Source organism: Siphateles boraxobius, unplaced genomic scaffold, assembly GCF_051911475.1.
Source record: "Siphateles boraxobius isolate OS27281-9 unplaced genomic scaffold, OSU_SipBor_1 65, whole genome shotgun sequence".
Taxonomy (NCBI): Eukaryota; Metazoa; Chordata; class Actinopteri; order Cypriniformes; family Leuciscidae; genus Siphateles; species Siphateles boraxobius.
In genome coordinates, this window is record NW_027509192.1 from 8499641 (window position 1) to 8516486 (window position 16846).

Sequence of the window (16846 nt, forward strand, 5' to 3'; positions counted from 1 at the left end):
TGTGTACAAGTGATTTTGGTTGGAGTAACTGAATTTTGCTGGACTGGATTTTTTCAGTACTGACAAATGGAAAGCCATTTAAGCATGTAGTGGAAATGAAGGGTTTAAATTAGGTGTATAATTGATTGAATTTAGATTTATCTTGACAAACTTACATGACATTCAAATGGAAAGATGCAATTTTTTTTAATTGACATGCCTGAAAGTCAGGCTTAAAATCCTCACTGGGAGGACGTTACAGTACCTGTTTCCATCCAACTATTTTTATGCACATTTTGATATAACCCAGCAAAAAAAGGTAGGTGGAAATGCCAAGATGACCTTAAAAATACACAATTTTTATCCAATAAGATGACTTGCAGACAAACTTTTTGATTCGACAGTGGATGATTGGATGTCTGGACTAAACAGCAGACAGATTTCATTTCGCAGCATCTCAAATGTTGGTTTGATCATTCTGAAATCCCGGAACCAAAGTCTGTCTTCATGTGGTTTAATTCCCTCCCAGAAGCATCTCGCATGATGGGATTCCCAACACCAGCATCCGAACAGAAGATGACATGACAACGTTTGAGTGATGCTGGGGGAAAGAGTTGCATTTATGATGTCGCGGCATTTCCCAGGAAGTGACAATGTTGTTCTCTTGAAAAAATTGGGTTGAAACGCTGCTTTATTCGCAAATGTTTCATGCGATACTATTTTGCACACAAGTTAAATTCGCATCTTTGTATGGAAACATTTAACGACGTTCATGTTCAATGTTCTTTTCAATGTCAATTCTGACGTGACTGAAGCTCAAACAGTAGAGCAGCAGAGAATACATGAACTGATAAGAAAAAAGAAGAGCGCGCCTTCAATGCAACAAAAGCATAGATGCCAATGTAAATGGGCTTGAACCCACCAAAAGTCACACAGAACGCATTTTCTCGAGATGCTTTTTTAAAAAGTTGAACTGATTTAACTTTTTATGAGTGTTTTTTCTTTAGAATGCGTGCCATGCAAGACACGTTACAAAAGACGCAAGGCACGAGCGCAACGGTTCTACACGTCCGTCCAGCGCGTATTTACATAGAAAAACAATGGAAAAGTAGCGCATTGGAATGGAAAAACACGTACTTACACCCCACAACAGCTCAGAATCAAAACAATCCGAAACGTAAGATTCCAAATTATTTTACTGAAACTGAAATGTACAGCATACAAAATGAAAAACCTTATTCAGTTACACCATGTTGCCTGAGGACTTCTTTCCTGTTTTGCCAACTACATGCAGTGTTTCCCAGAATGCAGTGTCGGCACTGTATAAAATATTAAGACTCAGGTTTGGTGAGCTGTTGCAAGCGCTGGAGGATGCTCTTCTGACCGTAACGCACATGCAGAGCTCTCTTCTCTCTGCTGCCGAGTTCAGCCAGAGCTCCCTGATCCTCCAGCCGCCTCCTGTCCATCTCTACATCCTCAGAATAAGAGTCCAGCATGAAAGCAGAGGCTGTGTACAGGAGACACTTCCACTCCGCTGACAACCCTGTCAGTCTGCTGAAACTCAGAGCCGCCTCCATTTCATCATCATCCTCTTCGTCTTCCTCCCAGCCTTCATTTTCACAGAACTCCTCAAAATCTTGCACTGGCATGCAAAGGACCTACTCAAGAAAAAGAAAAAAACTTATATATGTACAGTACCAGTCAAAAGTCTGGAATCATTAAGATTTATTAATGTTTTTGAAAGAAGTCTCTTGTGCTCACCACTGCTGCAATTATTTGATCAGTAAAAGTAGTAATATTGTGAAATATTATTACCATTTACAAAAACTGTTTTCTACTTGCTCATCAAACATTCCTTATGTTTTCAACATTGATAATTTATATAAACAATGTATTATATAGCTTAATCATTTTTATGGAAACCATTTGTTTTTCAGGATTCTTAGATGAATGGAAAGTTCAAAAGAGCAGCTTTCCATAGTAATATAAATCTTTTTTGTAACATTAGATTTCAAGGTTTCTGCAGGTTTTATGAAGATAAATTTAAAGACCTTTTTAAGTCCAGGTAAAGAAAATGTAAGGAATAAACTGAAGGGAACACAACACGTCAATATGTTCTCTAAACGTAAATGTCAAAGGAGAAACACAATGAGTTGTATTAGAAAAATAGTGATGTTCTTCCTCAGTATTTTTAAGTTGTTTTCCAGTGCAAATGTCTAATGATTTTTAAATCAAGCACTTACTAAAGATAAAAAAAAAATGACAAAATATGAAGTCTGTGCAATTGATATAAATAAAGTGAGTTTATGGTCAAAACAAGAACAAATATCTACCAATGGGCTAAAAAAAATGTATTCATTCAAAGGGACATTTTCATGACACATTGACAGAAATGTTCTTGCTTTAAGCATAAACTCGGCTTTAATTCTGAGACTTCATAAATGTAAGACTTTCTGCTCTGATTTAGGACCTTTTAAGACCCGAAGAAACCCTACTGTCACTTTTTATCAATTTATTGTGTCCTTGCTTAATAAAAGTATTAATTTCTTTAAAAAAAAAACATAATTCAAGCAAAATATATTGCTGACTTTTTGTCATGTGGATCAAACGCTTACCTTCAGAGTAGTGTAGAGCTCATTGTAAGTGAGGGACCCTAATTGTCCGAAGATAAAGACTCCTTTCTCCCCGACAATCTCCATCTCGCACAACATGTTCCATTTGTCCACTAAGAGCCGCTGATCTGCTTCATTTTGTGCCACTGTAAATGTAATAAAAACATCACAAAATGTATTTCTATAAGCTACATAAGTTCCTTCCATCTATAAAGTCACACCTTGCACTGCTGCTTTGTACACACTGGACATCTGTATATCTGCGGTGTCATTGCTATTCATAGGAAACGGCTCTGCAAAGCCGTACATGTGGAGGAGCTGCCAGTTCGCCATCTGTCCGTAGGTGTTAAAGACCTCCTCGCCCTTTCCAATGTGCCGTACGGACACCATCTTCAGACACTCCTGTGCAAGGGAACATGTGAGCTGTGAGATTTAAAAGCATAAACAATCAAAAAAGCAATACATCTGCACCACATACAGGTGTATATTCCAGATTGGCGTTGTGCTTGGAAACGTGATTCAGCATGTCAGCCATGGGCACCATCATTGGAGGGTTAGGCTGTTTTTCTTCTTCTTCATCTTCATCCTCTACAGGCTCTTGAAAACTGAGACAAAGAAATATTGAGAAATATATGGAAGACCATTTCTGTCACATCAGAAAAAAAAAAACCATGCTTTTGGTAAATCTTAATTATGACAAAAAAAGCCATGATTATGATATACCAAGTAAAAATTATGAGATTAAATTATGACATACTAAAATCAAAAAATATAAGATTATACAGTCAAAATTATGGCATAGTGAGATTAAAAAGTCAAAATAATGAAAAGTAAAAAAAAAAATCACATTTATAAGAAAAAGTAAAAAATTATGACTGTCACAATTATGACTGTCATATGTAAGAACGGACTTATGTTAGAATTTCAACTTAGTGTGTCATAAATTTGACTTTACTTGTGTGTTGTAAACATGCTTCCATAGAAACGTAAGGAAATGTTTAATTAAAAAAATTAAATTAGGGATGCACCATTATTAACATTCTGGCCGATATGGTAAGCATATGTTTTTACGTTATGACCGATAACTGATAAATGGCAGATATTAAAATTATATACTACTATATTCTACTAAATAATTAAAAAAAAATAAAATAAAATTAATTGTAAAGAGCTACAATTCATTTTACCCTTAACAGCATTATAATGTACTGTATAAAAATAAAAATTTTGAGATTTGCTTAAGATTACATTTATCAGTGTTATTTATTAGTGTTATTTATTAGTCACTTTAATGAGTGTTAGATAATAGCAAAGCTCATTTAAATGTATAGCTTGCACAATTAAATATCCAATTTGATCTATACAGTACATATCACCAACAACCGATTTTAATTGCAAATTTAATTTAATCAAATCTAAAAGCTCATTGATATCTCACCTATATGCCATTACAAAAGCTACCAGGCTCTTGTAGAGCTCCAGGTTGTGCTTCTCAGGGTCCCACAGGTCAGGATGGGACTTCATGAAAGGAAGAACAATGTTATTGTACTCATCCTGGAGTTTTTTCAGATCAGTGTTGACAGCCTCAGGAATTCCTGTGCCTTTCAGGACTTTATCACGCTCCTCCTCGGACCTTCAAAACAGAGGCATCACGACCATGAAGAACTGAAGGATACTTGGAAGGATATCTTGAAGGTCTGCAGATATTCACTGCAAAACTTACCAGAACATGGGCTGATCCAGTGTCTTAAAGTCTGGCCAGAGAGACAAATATGGTTTCCAATGAGATTGTGAACATGTGTACTCGTATAGGAGACCCAGAAGAAGCGGAACCCAGCCTGATGCGCTCTCCAAAGTTTTCTTCCCTAGAAAACAACCATATAAATCAAGATATGGTGGTTACAAGCCAGCTACAGGAGGTGGAATTGCAATAATCCTGAATGTTCTCATACCTTCTTCAAGCACTCTTTTGACTTTAGTGGTGCCCTGGTGTAGGAGTGTCTCTCTGGGAATGGAGAACAAGATGTGTCCCTCTTCAATGTCCTCTTTGGCAAGCATGCCATAATCAGCTACTGTACCCTCTTTACTTAAGTACACCTAAAGTAATTAATATCAACTGTGGTGAGTAAATATAAAAGTCCCTTTAAGACAAGACTCGGCCACTTGGCGGCCACCTTTGAAACGCCTCTCAGGCATATATTTCATATTACCTCTTTAAATGAGGAAATATCAAATTCTCCAAAGCTGTTCACCAAGCTTACGATTACATTTCATATTTTAAATGAACCAATCTGCCAACTGTCTCATACATTTCGTTTCTAAATGCTCAAATCATGACAAAAAAAACCCTGCATTTTTCAGGCTGGACCAGCCAATGCGCAATACATTTTATTACACCATGTTGCACTTTCTCCCATTCATAGTAATATGAGTGTACAGTCTTTGAATATCTAAAAACATTGGTAAATATCTCAAAGGGTTTTATCATCATGACAACAATTTCTATAACCATCTATTCTACTTAAAGGACAAGTTCATTATTTTACACATTCAAGCCCTGTTTTAAGATCGTTTCTGATGAAATAGAGCGGTTAAGATTGAAATTTGGACAAATGTTGCTTCTGTGTTAGCACCCCCCCACCACCACCACCACAACCACAATGGTTTCGTAGGGGCACTGGAAGAATCATTCATAAAATGCATTAAACTTTAGTTTACAAAGACGTGAAACTCACCGAGTGGTCTGGGGTGTTCACTGATAAGGTCACACAAAAATCGCTCCAAAAGATGCTTTCCAACAGGTTTTATCGTAGTTTTTGTCCAACTCCATTGACTTGTATTGGATGTTCTGTGAGGTACGGTATTACTCCGCCGCCGGAAACAGAAATGGGGTTGTTTGTATTCTTTCTGTAGTCTTATGCAGTAGCGGTATTGTAGGCCAGGCTATCCAAACATTGGCAAAGGTGCATTATCACCACCAACTGGGCTGGAGTGTCTATTATTCAAGCTCTCAACGGTAGAATGTCCGGTTGTGAGGCGTTTGGAAAAATAGGTCCACAGTTTTACAACGAATGGTAAAACACCTGTTGGAAAGCATCTTTTGCAGCGATTTTTGTGAGAGCATATCAGTGAACACCCCAGACCACTCGGTGAGTTTCACGTCTTTGTAAACTAAAGTTTAATGCATTTTATGAATGATTCTTCCAGTCCCCCTATGAAACCATTGCTGAGGTGGGGGGGTGCTAACAGAGAAACCGAAAAATCTCGGGACAGCAGCATTTGTCCAAATTTCAATCTTAACCGTTCTATTTCATCAAAAACGATCTTAAAACAGGGCTTTAAGTGTAAAATACCGAACTTGTCCTTTAAGGATGTCACAGAGCTCACTGAAATTAAATAAAAAATATTAGATGGGGATGGAAAACTTAAACTCAAAAATAAATATTTTAAACATCCAACTCATTGAAGAAATGTAGAGTTGTAGTACTAAAATTACTCAAAGAAAATAAATTAAAAAACAGGATGAATGCACAACAACGCACTAACACCAGCTAAAATTAAAATGAAAACTGAAAATATAAAAAATAAAAGCTAATTTAAAATATGTATAAATCCTAGTGTATGAATAGTACTAAAATAACCGTGATTATTTTATATTACTATTTTTACTATGCTTTTGTTATCAATTTTATTTACAATATACATTGATATTAAATTAACAGGTTACCTTATCGCTGAGCGTCAGATTCACAGTATCACACCACAGCAGGAAGTTTTTCAGGGGGTCCAGCACACAGATCTCATCATCTATCTGAAACCACACATGATGCTATTCTGAAGACTCATGACGATTATACACAACAACTAAAACCTCAAACTGAAGGCAATTAACCTGCGAATAATAATAACTTGAGGATACGTTGTTTTTACCTTTGGCCTTTTTGTGTCTGTCGCCATTTCATTAAAATGCAAGCTCGTCGGTGAGATATTAAAATATATATTGTTTTATAGTGACCACCACCACCATCCATGTGAGGAGCTTCCGTCACTTCTTCTTCTTCCTCCTGTACGTCTGCAGAAAGTAACACAATAATGTACAATGGCGCCACCTACGATACTGTTAAGTGAACGACAGAATAAAATAATGAAATAATCAAATTAATGTTATTATATAATCAATCCAACAAACATAGTGTTGAAGTCTGGTTCTCATGCATCCTCAGGCCAGATAAACATTAAGGCTAGATCCTCACTCACTGAGACAAGTATGAGGATATGGAAAGAATTCACTAAGCAAAGAAATGAAGCATATAAACAGAGACAATGTTATCTTTATCTGGCATAAAGGCTTCAGATTTCTCAGGTCGGCCCTGCTCATTCATTGAAGTCATTAGGGAATTTCCACTTGTCCTTCTCAAACAGCACAGACTCAGTTAACAGGGAACATTCTCAGAACTTTGGTTATTTTTCTGGTAAGGTTCTCATAAATATTAACAAACGTTCTTCCAGTAACATTAACAAAACATTCTTTCAAAGTTATTCAGTATTCAATTATGTTCTCAAAACATTAGCACAAAAACATTATTTATACATTGTTCGTGTTTTTTCCTGTGATATTTTAGTTGGATGTTCATCTGTTTGTTTGTTTGTGGATGGATGAATGGATGGATGGATAACTGAGTCGGTGGGTGGTTGGGTGGAGGTGATTTTATTTCAGAATTTAGCTATTGAGATATAAACCTATATTCAAAATGAAAGCAGTGCAAAGATGATTTATGAAAATAGTTTATTTCAAACAACTGGGATATTTGCTAGGGATATCTCAACAGACACAAATGCCACATATAACAACTTGAATAAACATTTATTGTGGCATATATAATAGACATATTATGTCAACTATTGCGACATTCATTTTCTATCTACAGGTCGCAGCAATTACCACCCACTTTTTCAGCCCTGGTTCCAGAAATATTTTTCCTATAAATTTTCTCCATAGGGATTTAAAAAATATCTTCAATAAATCACAACATTACAAACTTTCACTTGACGCAAAATGCATAAATTCAAATAAACTATTGACTTATAACTTTAATCATACATTCATTTTAAATATATATAGTAGCATATATATATAGTAGCTTAGACTGACTTGATAACATAATTTGAAGGGCTTTATGGAAAGGGGCAGAAACTGTTGAGCTTTGTATTGAGTTTCTAAAAAGGTTTCAATTCCACTTTGGGATTATGGGTAGTGTAGATGAACAGGAATCACAAATTTATCAAAAAATGTTTTTGTAGATAATGCTAAAATTAATATTAGATGTCAAAAGATAATCTGTTTATCAAATTATATCCTATGCAGGGGGAACAAAATATTTGGCATTATGATTTATTGTTGGTCTGTCTGTCTGCACTTGATGTGCATTCTATAGGGTTTGGGCATTATGGTGATTCCGTACACTGGGGTGTAATCTGGTTCCCCGGCATCATCGGGCCACACAAACTGGAAACGGCGCAAAAGAGTGACCATGACCAGGAACAGCTCCATACGCGCAAGACCCTCACCGAGACACACACGGGGACCTTTAAAACACATATGATGATGACCACAGAACAAGTCTGGAAAAGATAAAAAACAAAAAAATTTATACATTTCTGAATTGTTACCTGTAGAGAAGGGTATAAAGGCCTCAGGTTTCTCAAACTGGCCCTGCTCATTCAGGAAGTTGGCTGGGTTGAATTCACGAGGAAACTTCCACTGGCCTTCTTCTTTTAGTACAGAAGTGAGGTTGGGAATGATTACAGTTCCCTGACCGAGGAGAAACAGTTTAAATTTGATTTGAAGTAGGAAAAACTTCTAGGCTTCTAGGTTTCTAGGCAAGTTTCCTCACCTTTGGGATGTTGTAGCCCATCAGCTCAGTATCTTTAGTGGTGCAATGAATCACACTTAGCGGTACAGTGTTAGCGACGCGCTGAACTTCATGAATCACAGCCTGTGTGTACGGCATATCATGTCTGTCCTCATACGATGCGTGATCTTTACCCCCCAGAACATAATCAATCTCTTGCTGACATTTTGCTGGTGAGAAAACAAGGCCATGTTTGTCTGTTTAAGTTCTCTGAAAGCAGTTAGCTAATATGTTAACATACATCCGAGTTGACAATATCCAGTTAAAAATGTCAAATTAGCAATAGAATTCAAAACATATATTTAGCTTCTTTAGTTCAATTCAGACTAGCGTCGCTAGTTAAAAAAGCGATTTCCCATTCCTACAGCTGCCATATTGAGCATTATGCAGCTGTAGAGACTGCTCTACTGTCTCTGGTTTAACCTAAACCTGCTTTAAATTAAGCAAAAATCAATGTGTGCTTTTTTTAAACACAGACCTTGAATCTCTGGGTGGTTCATGAGGTACAGAAAAGCAGTTAGGAGGGTGTTGGAAGTGGTATCAGTCCCTGCAAAGTGCAAATCCAAAATGTTCATGATGAGTTGGTCTTCAGAAAAGGTGGAACCATCATTTTTTCTCTGGGAAATGAAAGCTTTCATTATTTTGAGTCTCAAACTATGGTGCATTTGTTCAAGAATAACGTGGTGACACAGTCTAAGACCACCAGTGTAAACACTTCTATTTTTAAAATTTAAATTTATATTATCAGCATAACAATTTGCAAGAAAATATTTCCAGATTTAAATTAGATTAGATTTTGAACCTCTGGTTTTCAATTTGGACTGAGAAGTTTGAACCCTTATGTATGTCAGAAGAAACTCTCACCTTATCAAGCTCATCCAGATAGCAGTCAATGAAATCTCTCGGCTCTCCTGGAACTTTTGTGCTCTTGTGTTCAGCGATCAGACTTATATTTATATCTTTTATCTTCTTCACATTATCAAAGGCTTTTTTAAAAGGCAGGGGCAAGAATCTCAATAAAGGAAGTGTGTCATATATCTGTTGGAAAGGACATATAATCTTATACAATTACTCTAAAATGCTAGCTCAAATTTAAATGTTAGTCACATTTAGTGAATTGAAAATATTATAAATATTATTTATTCAAAAAAAAACATAACATAAAAAACTCTAAATGTTGACAAAAATACATATTTAGCAGTTGTACAGGCTTATATTTTACAGAAAAAGACCAATTATACATTCATGACTCATCCTGCACTACACAGATTTTTGTCCAATCAGATGCTCTCTAGAATGAGAATGTCCCCCTATTTTTTTTTAGATTTTTCCCCCTATTAGCCAACACTGTACCAACTTCCTCTGTCTGATTAGCAATAGCATGTAACATCATAGTTTAATCATTGGCTATAATGAAAAGTGCAATTGTCAAGCAATTTAATGGACGTTTGATCTAAAATCTTACCATGTTCCATGGTCCATTGAGGATCTTTGAAATCTCTGTAAGGAGCTGAATGAAGCCCTGAAGGAATTCATTGTTGTAGTCAAAACGGGATCCGAACAGAACCAAGCCGATAACATTTGATGCAAACTTGTGGAACATATTTTGAGGATTCACAGTTCCTCCTGTACAAATGTAAATCAATTAAAAAGATTGACATTTTCCTTGTCAGCTGATATATAAAATAAATACATAAATCACATTGTCTCTATCTTGTCGATCTAAACTTTTTAAAAAACACATATAAATAAATACCAGCATTTTTGTCTAAGTAAGCAACAATGTGTGAAATCTCTCCCAGAATTCTCTCCTCCATGGACTGCTTCCCCAGGCCAAAGTTCCTCATGGTCATCAAAGCAAAGCGTCGATGATCCTTCCAAACAGGGCCATAGTTAGCCAATACAACACCTTAAGTAAAATTATGTTAGTTAAAAGTTGTAGGCTTTCTAGCACAAAACACATTTCAACAACTTTTATTTATCACATATTAATTTGTTACATATTATAACATATAGACCTGGTTTCACAGACAGGGCTTAGATTAAGACAGGATTAGGCCTTAGTTTTCAATTAGAATATAAAGTAGCTTTTATAAACATGCCTTAGAAAAAAATATTACTGGTGTGCATCTTAAGATACTGTGAAACCGGGGGATTGTGTTCCTGATCCTGATAACTGTACTTATAAATAGTCCTGTGGTTGCGTTGTGCACGTGCGTAATACCGTGTGGACCGACCGCTCAAATCACTCGTGCATGCTCAAATCACTCGACGCGGAGGGATACTGGAGCGGAAGGCGGAAAAGGGAAGTATACTTTCGGCTTTACGCCAGTAGGTGGCGACAAGTTACTGTTGTGGGTCATGCACACGACCAATTCGTTCAACATTCAGGAACGACAAAATTGATACAGTCCGGTTGGAACTATTTTCGCTGGCGGAGAAAAAGAGTCATGTTGTGTCTAACTAATAGGCTATGCAAGTCACTCTTTACTGAACTGTTGTATAACAGCAATTTCACACTCGCTAGACTGTTATTTACTTAGCTGATACAGCTTGTAGTAGGAGAGGAGTTACCTTTATTCTCCGATATATGACTGATCATGAAGTCCTGAGGCCGTCCTGAGAAGTCTTGAGCCTTTGTCACCAGAGCTTCCTTGATAACCTCAAAACTATTCAGAAAAACTGCTGGTCTTGATCCAGTATACAGACTGAAAATATTCCCATATCGTTCTGCAAACTTTAAAAAAAGGGGAAATTATTTTACAAACAAGAAAGAAAAAAAAGAAAAGTTTAAACTTAAGATGACATATAAAGCCATACTCTTTCAAAATCCTTCAAAGGATTGGCCATGTTCACATGAAAAAGATTCCCAAATACTGGCAAAGGACGAGGTCCTGGAGGAAAATTCTTCGGCCTTTGGATCCGGACTAGGAGGAAGATGAAGAAGATACATATCCACAGGAGAATCAAAGAGTTCAGCATGTTGACGGATGTCCAGCTGTTGTCTCTCTGTTTCACTCAAGCAAGCGAACTTGTGAACTCAAACCACTCCATCCCTTGGTACATCTCCTATCTGAACAGATATTGGCAGTGTTCCAGAAAGATAAAATGAACCCAGACAAACAAGCGCTGCTCAAAATTCTGCGCTTCTGTATTCACCTGAATTAAACTGGTTTGAACTCTGTAATTAAATACAAATCCCTTCACAGTATACTGGTGTGCATCTTGAGACAAAACAATGGCACTGGCATATTTTAAGGTATGTCAGTGCAAGTTGCTTTCTGTTAAAAGAGTTCAAACATGCATTTTAGTCTGTGACTATAAGCCTTGTCTGTGAAACCGGGGGTACAAAAGATTTTTATTTAAAATAAATGCTGTTCTTTGAAACTTTATATTCATCAAAGAATCCTGAACAAATGTATAATTGTGTCTACAAAAATATGATGTTGCAAACTTTTTTTCAACATTAAATGTTTCTTGAGAACAAATTAGCATATTAGAATGATTTCTGAAGAATCATGTGACACTAAAGACTGGAGTTCCAGTTTTTCATTTTTAGATTTCAACAATGATTATAACCCTACAAATGATTAAGTGAACAAAATAAAACCCCTCTGGCAAACATTCAGACAAGATGAGCCAACTATTTTGTAACAGTTTTTTATTTAAGGACTGTCTTAATGATGCATTGCGATTCTTTTTATGACCTTTTTTTAATAATATATAGTATATGACCAGTCATAACACATACTGTTGTTAAAATAATAACATCAAATCATCTATTGCAACAGAAAAAAATATAATTAGACTGTCTGTCTCCACTTGATGTGCATTCTATAGGGTTTGGGGGTGAGGGTGACCCCGTACACTGGGGTGTAATCTGGTTCCCCGGCATCATCGGGCCACACAAACTGGAAACGGCGTAACAGAGTGACCATGACCAGGAACAGCTCCATACGTGCAAGACCCTCACCGAGACACACACGGGGACCTGTACACAATATATGTGCGTATATGATTTACAAAATGCACTCAAACAACTCAAAACTATACCTGTGTCCGATTCTAAATCCTTTACCTGCAGAAAAAGGCATAAAGGCCTCAGGCTTCTCAAACTGGCCCTGCTCATTCAGGAAGTTGTATGGGTTGAATTCATTAGGAAACTTCCACTGGCCTTCTTCTTTTAGTACAGAAGTGAGGTTAGGAATAACAAAAGTTCCCTAGAGAAGAAAAGGAAACAAAGTTATGATTTTAAAGGGTTAAAACTCTCTTTATATATTGTTTCCTCACCTTTGGGATGTTGTAGCCCATCAGCTCAGTGTCTTTGGTGGTGCAGTGAAACACACTTAGCGGTACAGTGTTAGCGACGCGCTGAACTTCATGAATCACAGCCTGTGTGTACGGCATATCATGTCTGTCCTCATACGATGCGTGATCTTTACCCCCCAGAACATCATCAATCTCTTGCTGACATTTTGCTGGTGAAATAAAAGCTATTTTAAGCAATGATTGAATTAATTAAAATGTATTAATTAACCAAAACACAAACCTTGAATCTCTGGGTGGGTCATGAGGTAGAGAAATGCAGTGAGGAGCGTGTTTGACATGGTATCAGTCCCTGCAAAGTGCAAATCCAGAATGTACAGGATAAGTTGAGCTTCAGTAAATGAGGAACCATCGTTTCCTCTCTGGTGAAATTAAAATAACCACTGATTAGAGATTAATACAAAAAACTTTCTCATTCAGGTATAATAGGGATGCACTAACATTAAAAGTCACCATTTTCATAAATTCGCGTTTTTGTAGTTTACAACTTGCACTTTGAAACATTTTCATGCCCACAAAACACTGTTGACATGTAAAAGAATGGCCAAAATGCATAAAAAGATTTCCGTTTTTGGTTGAAAACGGTGTTGTGTAAAAGGCCCCTCACTTTAAGGCTGCCTACAATAATCCAGATATATTTGAAAACTGCTTTTTTGTTTCAAAACGCTCTCCATCTACACTAGCGTTTTCAACCGTTTTTCTAAAGGTTTCTCGTCCAGACTGAAATTTCGGAAGATGCTTAAATCATCTTACTGTGCATGCGTTAAATATAATAAAAGCTCACTGAGATGATAACAAGAGACCAGACATAATAAACTTCTCATGTTATTCTTCTGGTACAATCACTATTACCAAAATATCTCACACTTACTTGTGCATTCAGGTCACTCTCATACACAACTCCAAGTATGTTCTAAAACGCAATTGCCCTCATATTTTTAATCTGTAATATCGGCGATAACCAATATAGTACCGATATTTTTTTGCGCATTCCTAAAAAATACCATTACAGATGTGCAAGCACCTTATCAAGCTCTTCCATATAGCAGTCAATGAAGTCTCTTGGCTCTCCTGGGACTCTTGTCTTTTTGTGTTCATTGACCAGTTGTGTAGACAATTCTCTGGCCTTGCTGGCATTTGCAAAGGCCTTCTTGAAGGGTAGAGGCAGAAATCTCAGCATAGGAAATGTATCGTATATCTGCAATAATATAGAGAAAATTCTTCATAAAGATTCCAAAGGACTTTTATTTAAACAATAAAAAAATTAATAGTAACAATAAAATGAAATGTGGTTTCAGACTTTTTGGCATCTTTGTATGTGTATTTTCTTTGCAATGAATATAAACACTTAATAGATGAAGTGACAAAACACCTCACCATGTTCCATGGTCCATTGGCAATCTTTGCATTCTCTGTATATAGGTGAATGAAAAGCTTGAAGATTTTGTCATCATAATCATAACGGGATCCAAACAGAACAATGCAAATGATATTTGATGCAGCATTGTGGAACATAGTCTGAGGGTCAAAGGAGTTTCCTGCAAGTACATTGATCTGAATGTCAAGTCAAGCTCTTGTATGAGTTTGTTTTGAGATACCGAAAATAAGTTTAATGACATTATTACCAACTATTTTTTCCAATTTAGCAGTAACATGTGAAACCTCTCCCAGAATTCTCTCCTCCATTGACTGCTTCCCCAGGCCAAAGTTTCTCAGGGTCATCAAAGCAAAGCGTCTGTGTTCTTTCCAAGAGGAGCCATAGTCAGACAAAATTACACCTGCGATAATATGTAACTGTTATTTACAGGCCTCAATGGTACTACGTGTAATATCAGATAAGGCTGAAAATTGCTCTGTGGACTCTGTATAAAGAGAAGATTGAGTGAAAAAGCACTCTGTACAGAGGTAGTAGAGTGAAGGTTGATTCGGAAGTAGATTTACCCATTCCCTTTGCAATATGGTTGACCATGAGGTCCTGAGGACGTCCTGCAAAGTCCACAGCCTTAGTAACAAGAGCTTCCTTCAAAGCCTCAAAACCGTTAAGAACTATCCAAGGTTTTGATCCAAAGTACAGACTGTAAACTTTTCCATAGCGATCTGCCAGCTAAAAGGTTTAGCGTCAAGACATCACACATTATGCAATACATTACCAGATGTTTTAAACAGATAACTCTTGAAAGTTGTATGGTTATTCTTAAAGTATTTATTTATTTATATTTAAAACTAATGAGTAAGAAAAGAGTTCAAATAATGTAATACTGTACCCTCTCGAAATCCTTTAAAGGATTAGTGATGTTTAGCTCTAGCAAATTCCCAAATAATGGCAGAGGACGAGGTCCTGGAGGAAAGTTCTTTGGCCTCGGGATCTGGATGAAGAGGAACAGTATGAAGATGCAGATCCACACCAGTATCAGAAAACCCAGCATGCTGACTGATGTCCAGCTGTGAACTGCTCACGTTTCACATTTTAACTCACAGATAATAACCCACCTAGCCCTCCCACTTCAAATACTGAACATTCCAGGCGTAATTTGCGGGTTTGGACATATCCCCACCACTTTTTGCCAGGGTCGATACTGTCCCCACCACTTTTTAAAACATCTTGCGGCACGGATGTACCAATACAAATAAATAAAACATCTCCAGCTAGCAGGGCATTCATTTCGTTCGTTTGTTAAATAAGAGCTGATCTAGCGTTGAAATGTGTTGTTTTTGTAATCAAGTGATCAAAGTGCTCACGCACAGTCTTCACATGGATGCGCGCTTCAATCCGTTGCGGAGACTCTCTATTCATTCCGGTGAAATCACAAAACAAAATGCACACAAACGTGTCCCTGCTTGATATAATACAACCACTGATGAACATATTCGGTTTTGATGAGAAAAAAAAAAACTATACGAGTGCGGATTAGAACCCAGAACCTCTGACATGCTCGGCAATTGTTCTACCACTGGACCATTAAAGGAAATAAAACAGTCGGATCTATGTATTTATTCACGTAACAATTCTCGTCTATATTAGATCTCATCGAACGACCAATTAAACCCAATGTCCTATTTAATTGGAAATCGTAATGTTATTGTACACATTATATCTGATTTAGTATTGTATTAGCACCCCCCAATTAGTCTTGGACTATATGCATAGTTCCAGGGAACTTATTGTTGTGCCATATGTGAATATGAAGGCCTCAAAACCTTTTATAGAACTATTGTCCCATCCTGTTTGAAAATATATTTATTAGAACCATTCTTTGAGCTTATTTTTTTGTGCGAAAGGTATTGGAAAAACAAATGTTACACGACTGTTACACGTTGTTTGAACGACTGTAAAAGATGCACCTTCAAATTAAAAAGGCAATTAAGCAGAGTGTATATTGGTAATTACAGATTTTCTTTTTTTTTTACTGGTCAAATCCAAATTTTAATAGCCACAGCACTCGAAACGACTGTTCCAATCAGATTGTAATACCTATCACCACTAGACTAGTGACATCAAAACAATCCACAGGATTATGTGAGACTATGACCTCAGTTAGATCCGGGGACAAGAGAGTTCGGAAATATAAAAGCTAAAACCCTATCAAACCATAGACAGCCTATGAATATAAATCATTAGAAAGGATTATAAAATATTGGGGGTTGTAAAAAAAAAAACTTCCATCACAAAAGTGTATTGTGATTCTCAAAACATTTGGTGACCAAACAGAATTTCTACTAAGAGTTTAGTAACAACATGTAACAATGTTTACATAAAATATGGTAAATATCAGGTAACGTATATAGCTTAATGTTAATTTTTATCAAGGAAAAACCTCTCACTAATGCTGTAAACATACAGGGAGTTTATAAGTATTATTATTGAAGGTTAAAATTAACAACTCAAATATAATGTGGTTTTTATAATAATAGCGTTATAATAATTTTAATAACATGAGTCAAATTATAATATGTAATAGCCTATAGTACATATATTTAGCAAAAATACTCCTCTAGCTAGGCCTAGTTATTTTTTCT

At 36.5% G+C, this 16846-nt stretch overlaps 3 protein-coding genes across 4 annotated transcripts; all 3 read right to left on the bottom strand.

The window, feature by feature from the left end:
• Positions 1 to 1157: 1157 nt before the first annotated feature.
• Positions 1158 to 6675, bottom strand: setd6 (SET domain containing 6, protein lysine methyltransferase). The gene is made up of 9 exons (XM_077210642.1): positions 6522 to 6675; positions 6319 to 6402; positions 4544 to 4688; positions 4315 to 4456; positions 4030 to 4224; positions 3070 to 3196; positions 2813 to 2993; positions 2595 to 2737; positions 1158 to 1637 (listed from the first exon to the last, which is right to left on the bottom strand). Exons 1-9 carry the CDS (start codon positions 6546 to 6548, stop codon positions 1311 to 1313), a joined length of 1371 nt encoding a protein of 456 aa, XP_077066757.1. The 5' UTR covers positions 6549 to 6675; the 3' UTR covers positions 1158 to 1310.
• Positions 6676 to 7385: 710 nt separating this feature from the next.
• On the bottom strand, positions 7386 to 11537 carry LOC143720821 (cytochrome P450 2F2-like). 2 transcript variants are annotated; one of them, XM_077210675.1, is made up of 9 exons: positions 11324 to 11537; positions 11078 to 11240; positions 10260 to 10412; positions 9969 to 10129; positions 9368 to 9541; positions 8982 to 9120; positions 8486 to 8673; positions 8262 to 8403; positions 7386 to 8177 (listed from the first exon to the last, which is right to left on the bottom strand). In XM_077210675.1, the coding sequence occupies exons 1-9, from the start codon at positions 11483 to 11485 to the stop codon at positions 7984 to 7986; spliced, it is 1476 nt and encodes a 491-aa protein (XP_077066790.1). In that variant the 5' UTR covers positions 11486 to 11537; the 3' UTR covers positions 7386 to 7983. The 2 variants fall into 2 exon arrangements, with proteins under 2 accessions (XP_077066790.1, XP_077066791.1); XM_077210676.1 differs by lacking the exons at positions 11078 to 11240; positions 11324 to 11537 and adding an exon at positions 10728 to 10774.
• Positions 11538 to 12149: 612 nt separating this feature from the next.
• Positions 12150 to 15301, bottom strand: LOC143720822 (cytochrome P450 2F2-like). Its single transcript, XM_077210677.1, has 9 exons — positions 15094 to 15301; positions 14771 to 14933; positions 14455 to 14607; positions 14207 to 14367; positions 13854 to 14027; positions 13053 to 13191; positions 12794 to 12981; positions 12582 to 12723; positions 12150 to 12494 (listed from the first exon to the last, which is right to left on the bottom strand). Exons 1-9 carry the CDS (start codon positions 15253 to 15255, stop codon positions 12307 to 12309), a joined length of 1470 nt encoding a protein of 489 aa, XP_077066792.1. The 5' UTR covers positions 15256 to 15301; the 3' UTR covers positions 12150 to 12306.
• Between the last annotated feature and the right edge of the window lie 1545 nt (positions 15302 to 16846).

Coding starts and splice junctions, on each gene's coding strand:
- setd6 (XM_077210642.1), bottom strand. CDS start 6,548: ATGGCGACAGACACAAAAAGGCCAAAG. Junction 6,403..6,521: donor CAGACACAAAAAGGCCAAAG/GTAAAAACAACG, acceptor GTGTGGTTTCAG/ATAGATGATGAGATCTGTGT. Junction 1,638..2,594: donor AGCTCTACACTACTCTGAAG/GTAAGCGTTTGA, acceptor TTTCTTGAGTAG/GTCCTTTGCATGCCAGTGCA.
- LOC143720821 (XM_077210675.1), bottom strand. CDS start 11,485: ATGCTGAACTCTTTGATTCTCCTGTGGATATGTATCTTCTTCATCTTC. Junction 11,241..11,323: donor CTTTGAAGGATTTTGAAAGA/GTATGGCTTTAT, acceptor CTTTTTTTAAAG/TTTGCAGAACGATATGGGAA. Junction 9,542..9,968: donor TCAATGGACCATGGAACATG/GTAAGATTTTAG, acceptor CCTTTCCAACAG/ATATATGACACACTTCCTTT.
- LOC143720822 (XM_077210677.1), bottom strand. CDS start 15,255: ATGCTGGGTTTTCTGATACTGGTGTGGATCTGCATCTTCATACTGTTC. Junction 14,934..15,093: donor CTTTAAAGGATTTCGAGAGG/GTACAGTATTAC, acceptor TAAACCTTTTAG/CTGGCAGATCGCTATGGAAA. Junction 13,192..13,853: donor ATATGGAAGAGCTTGATAAG/GTGCTTGCACAT, acceptor TAATTTCACCAG/AGAGGAAACGATGGTTCCTC.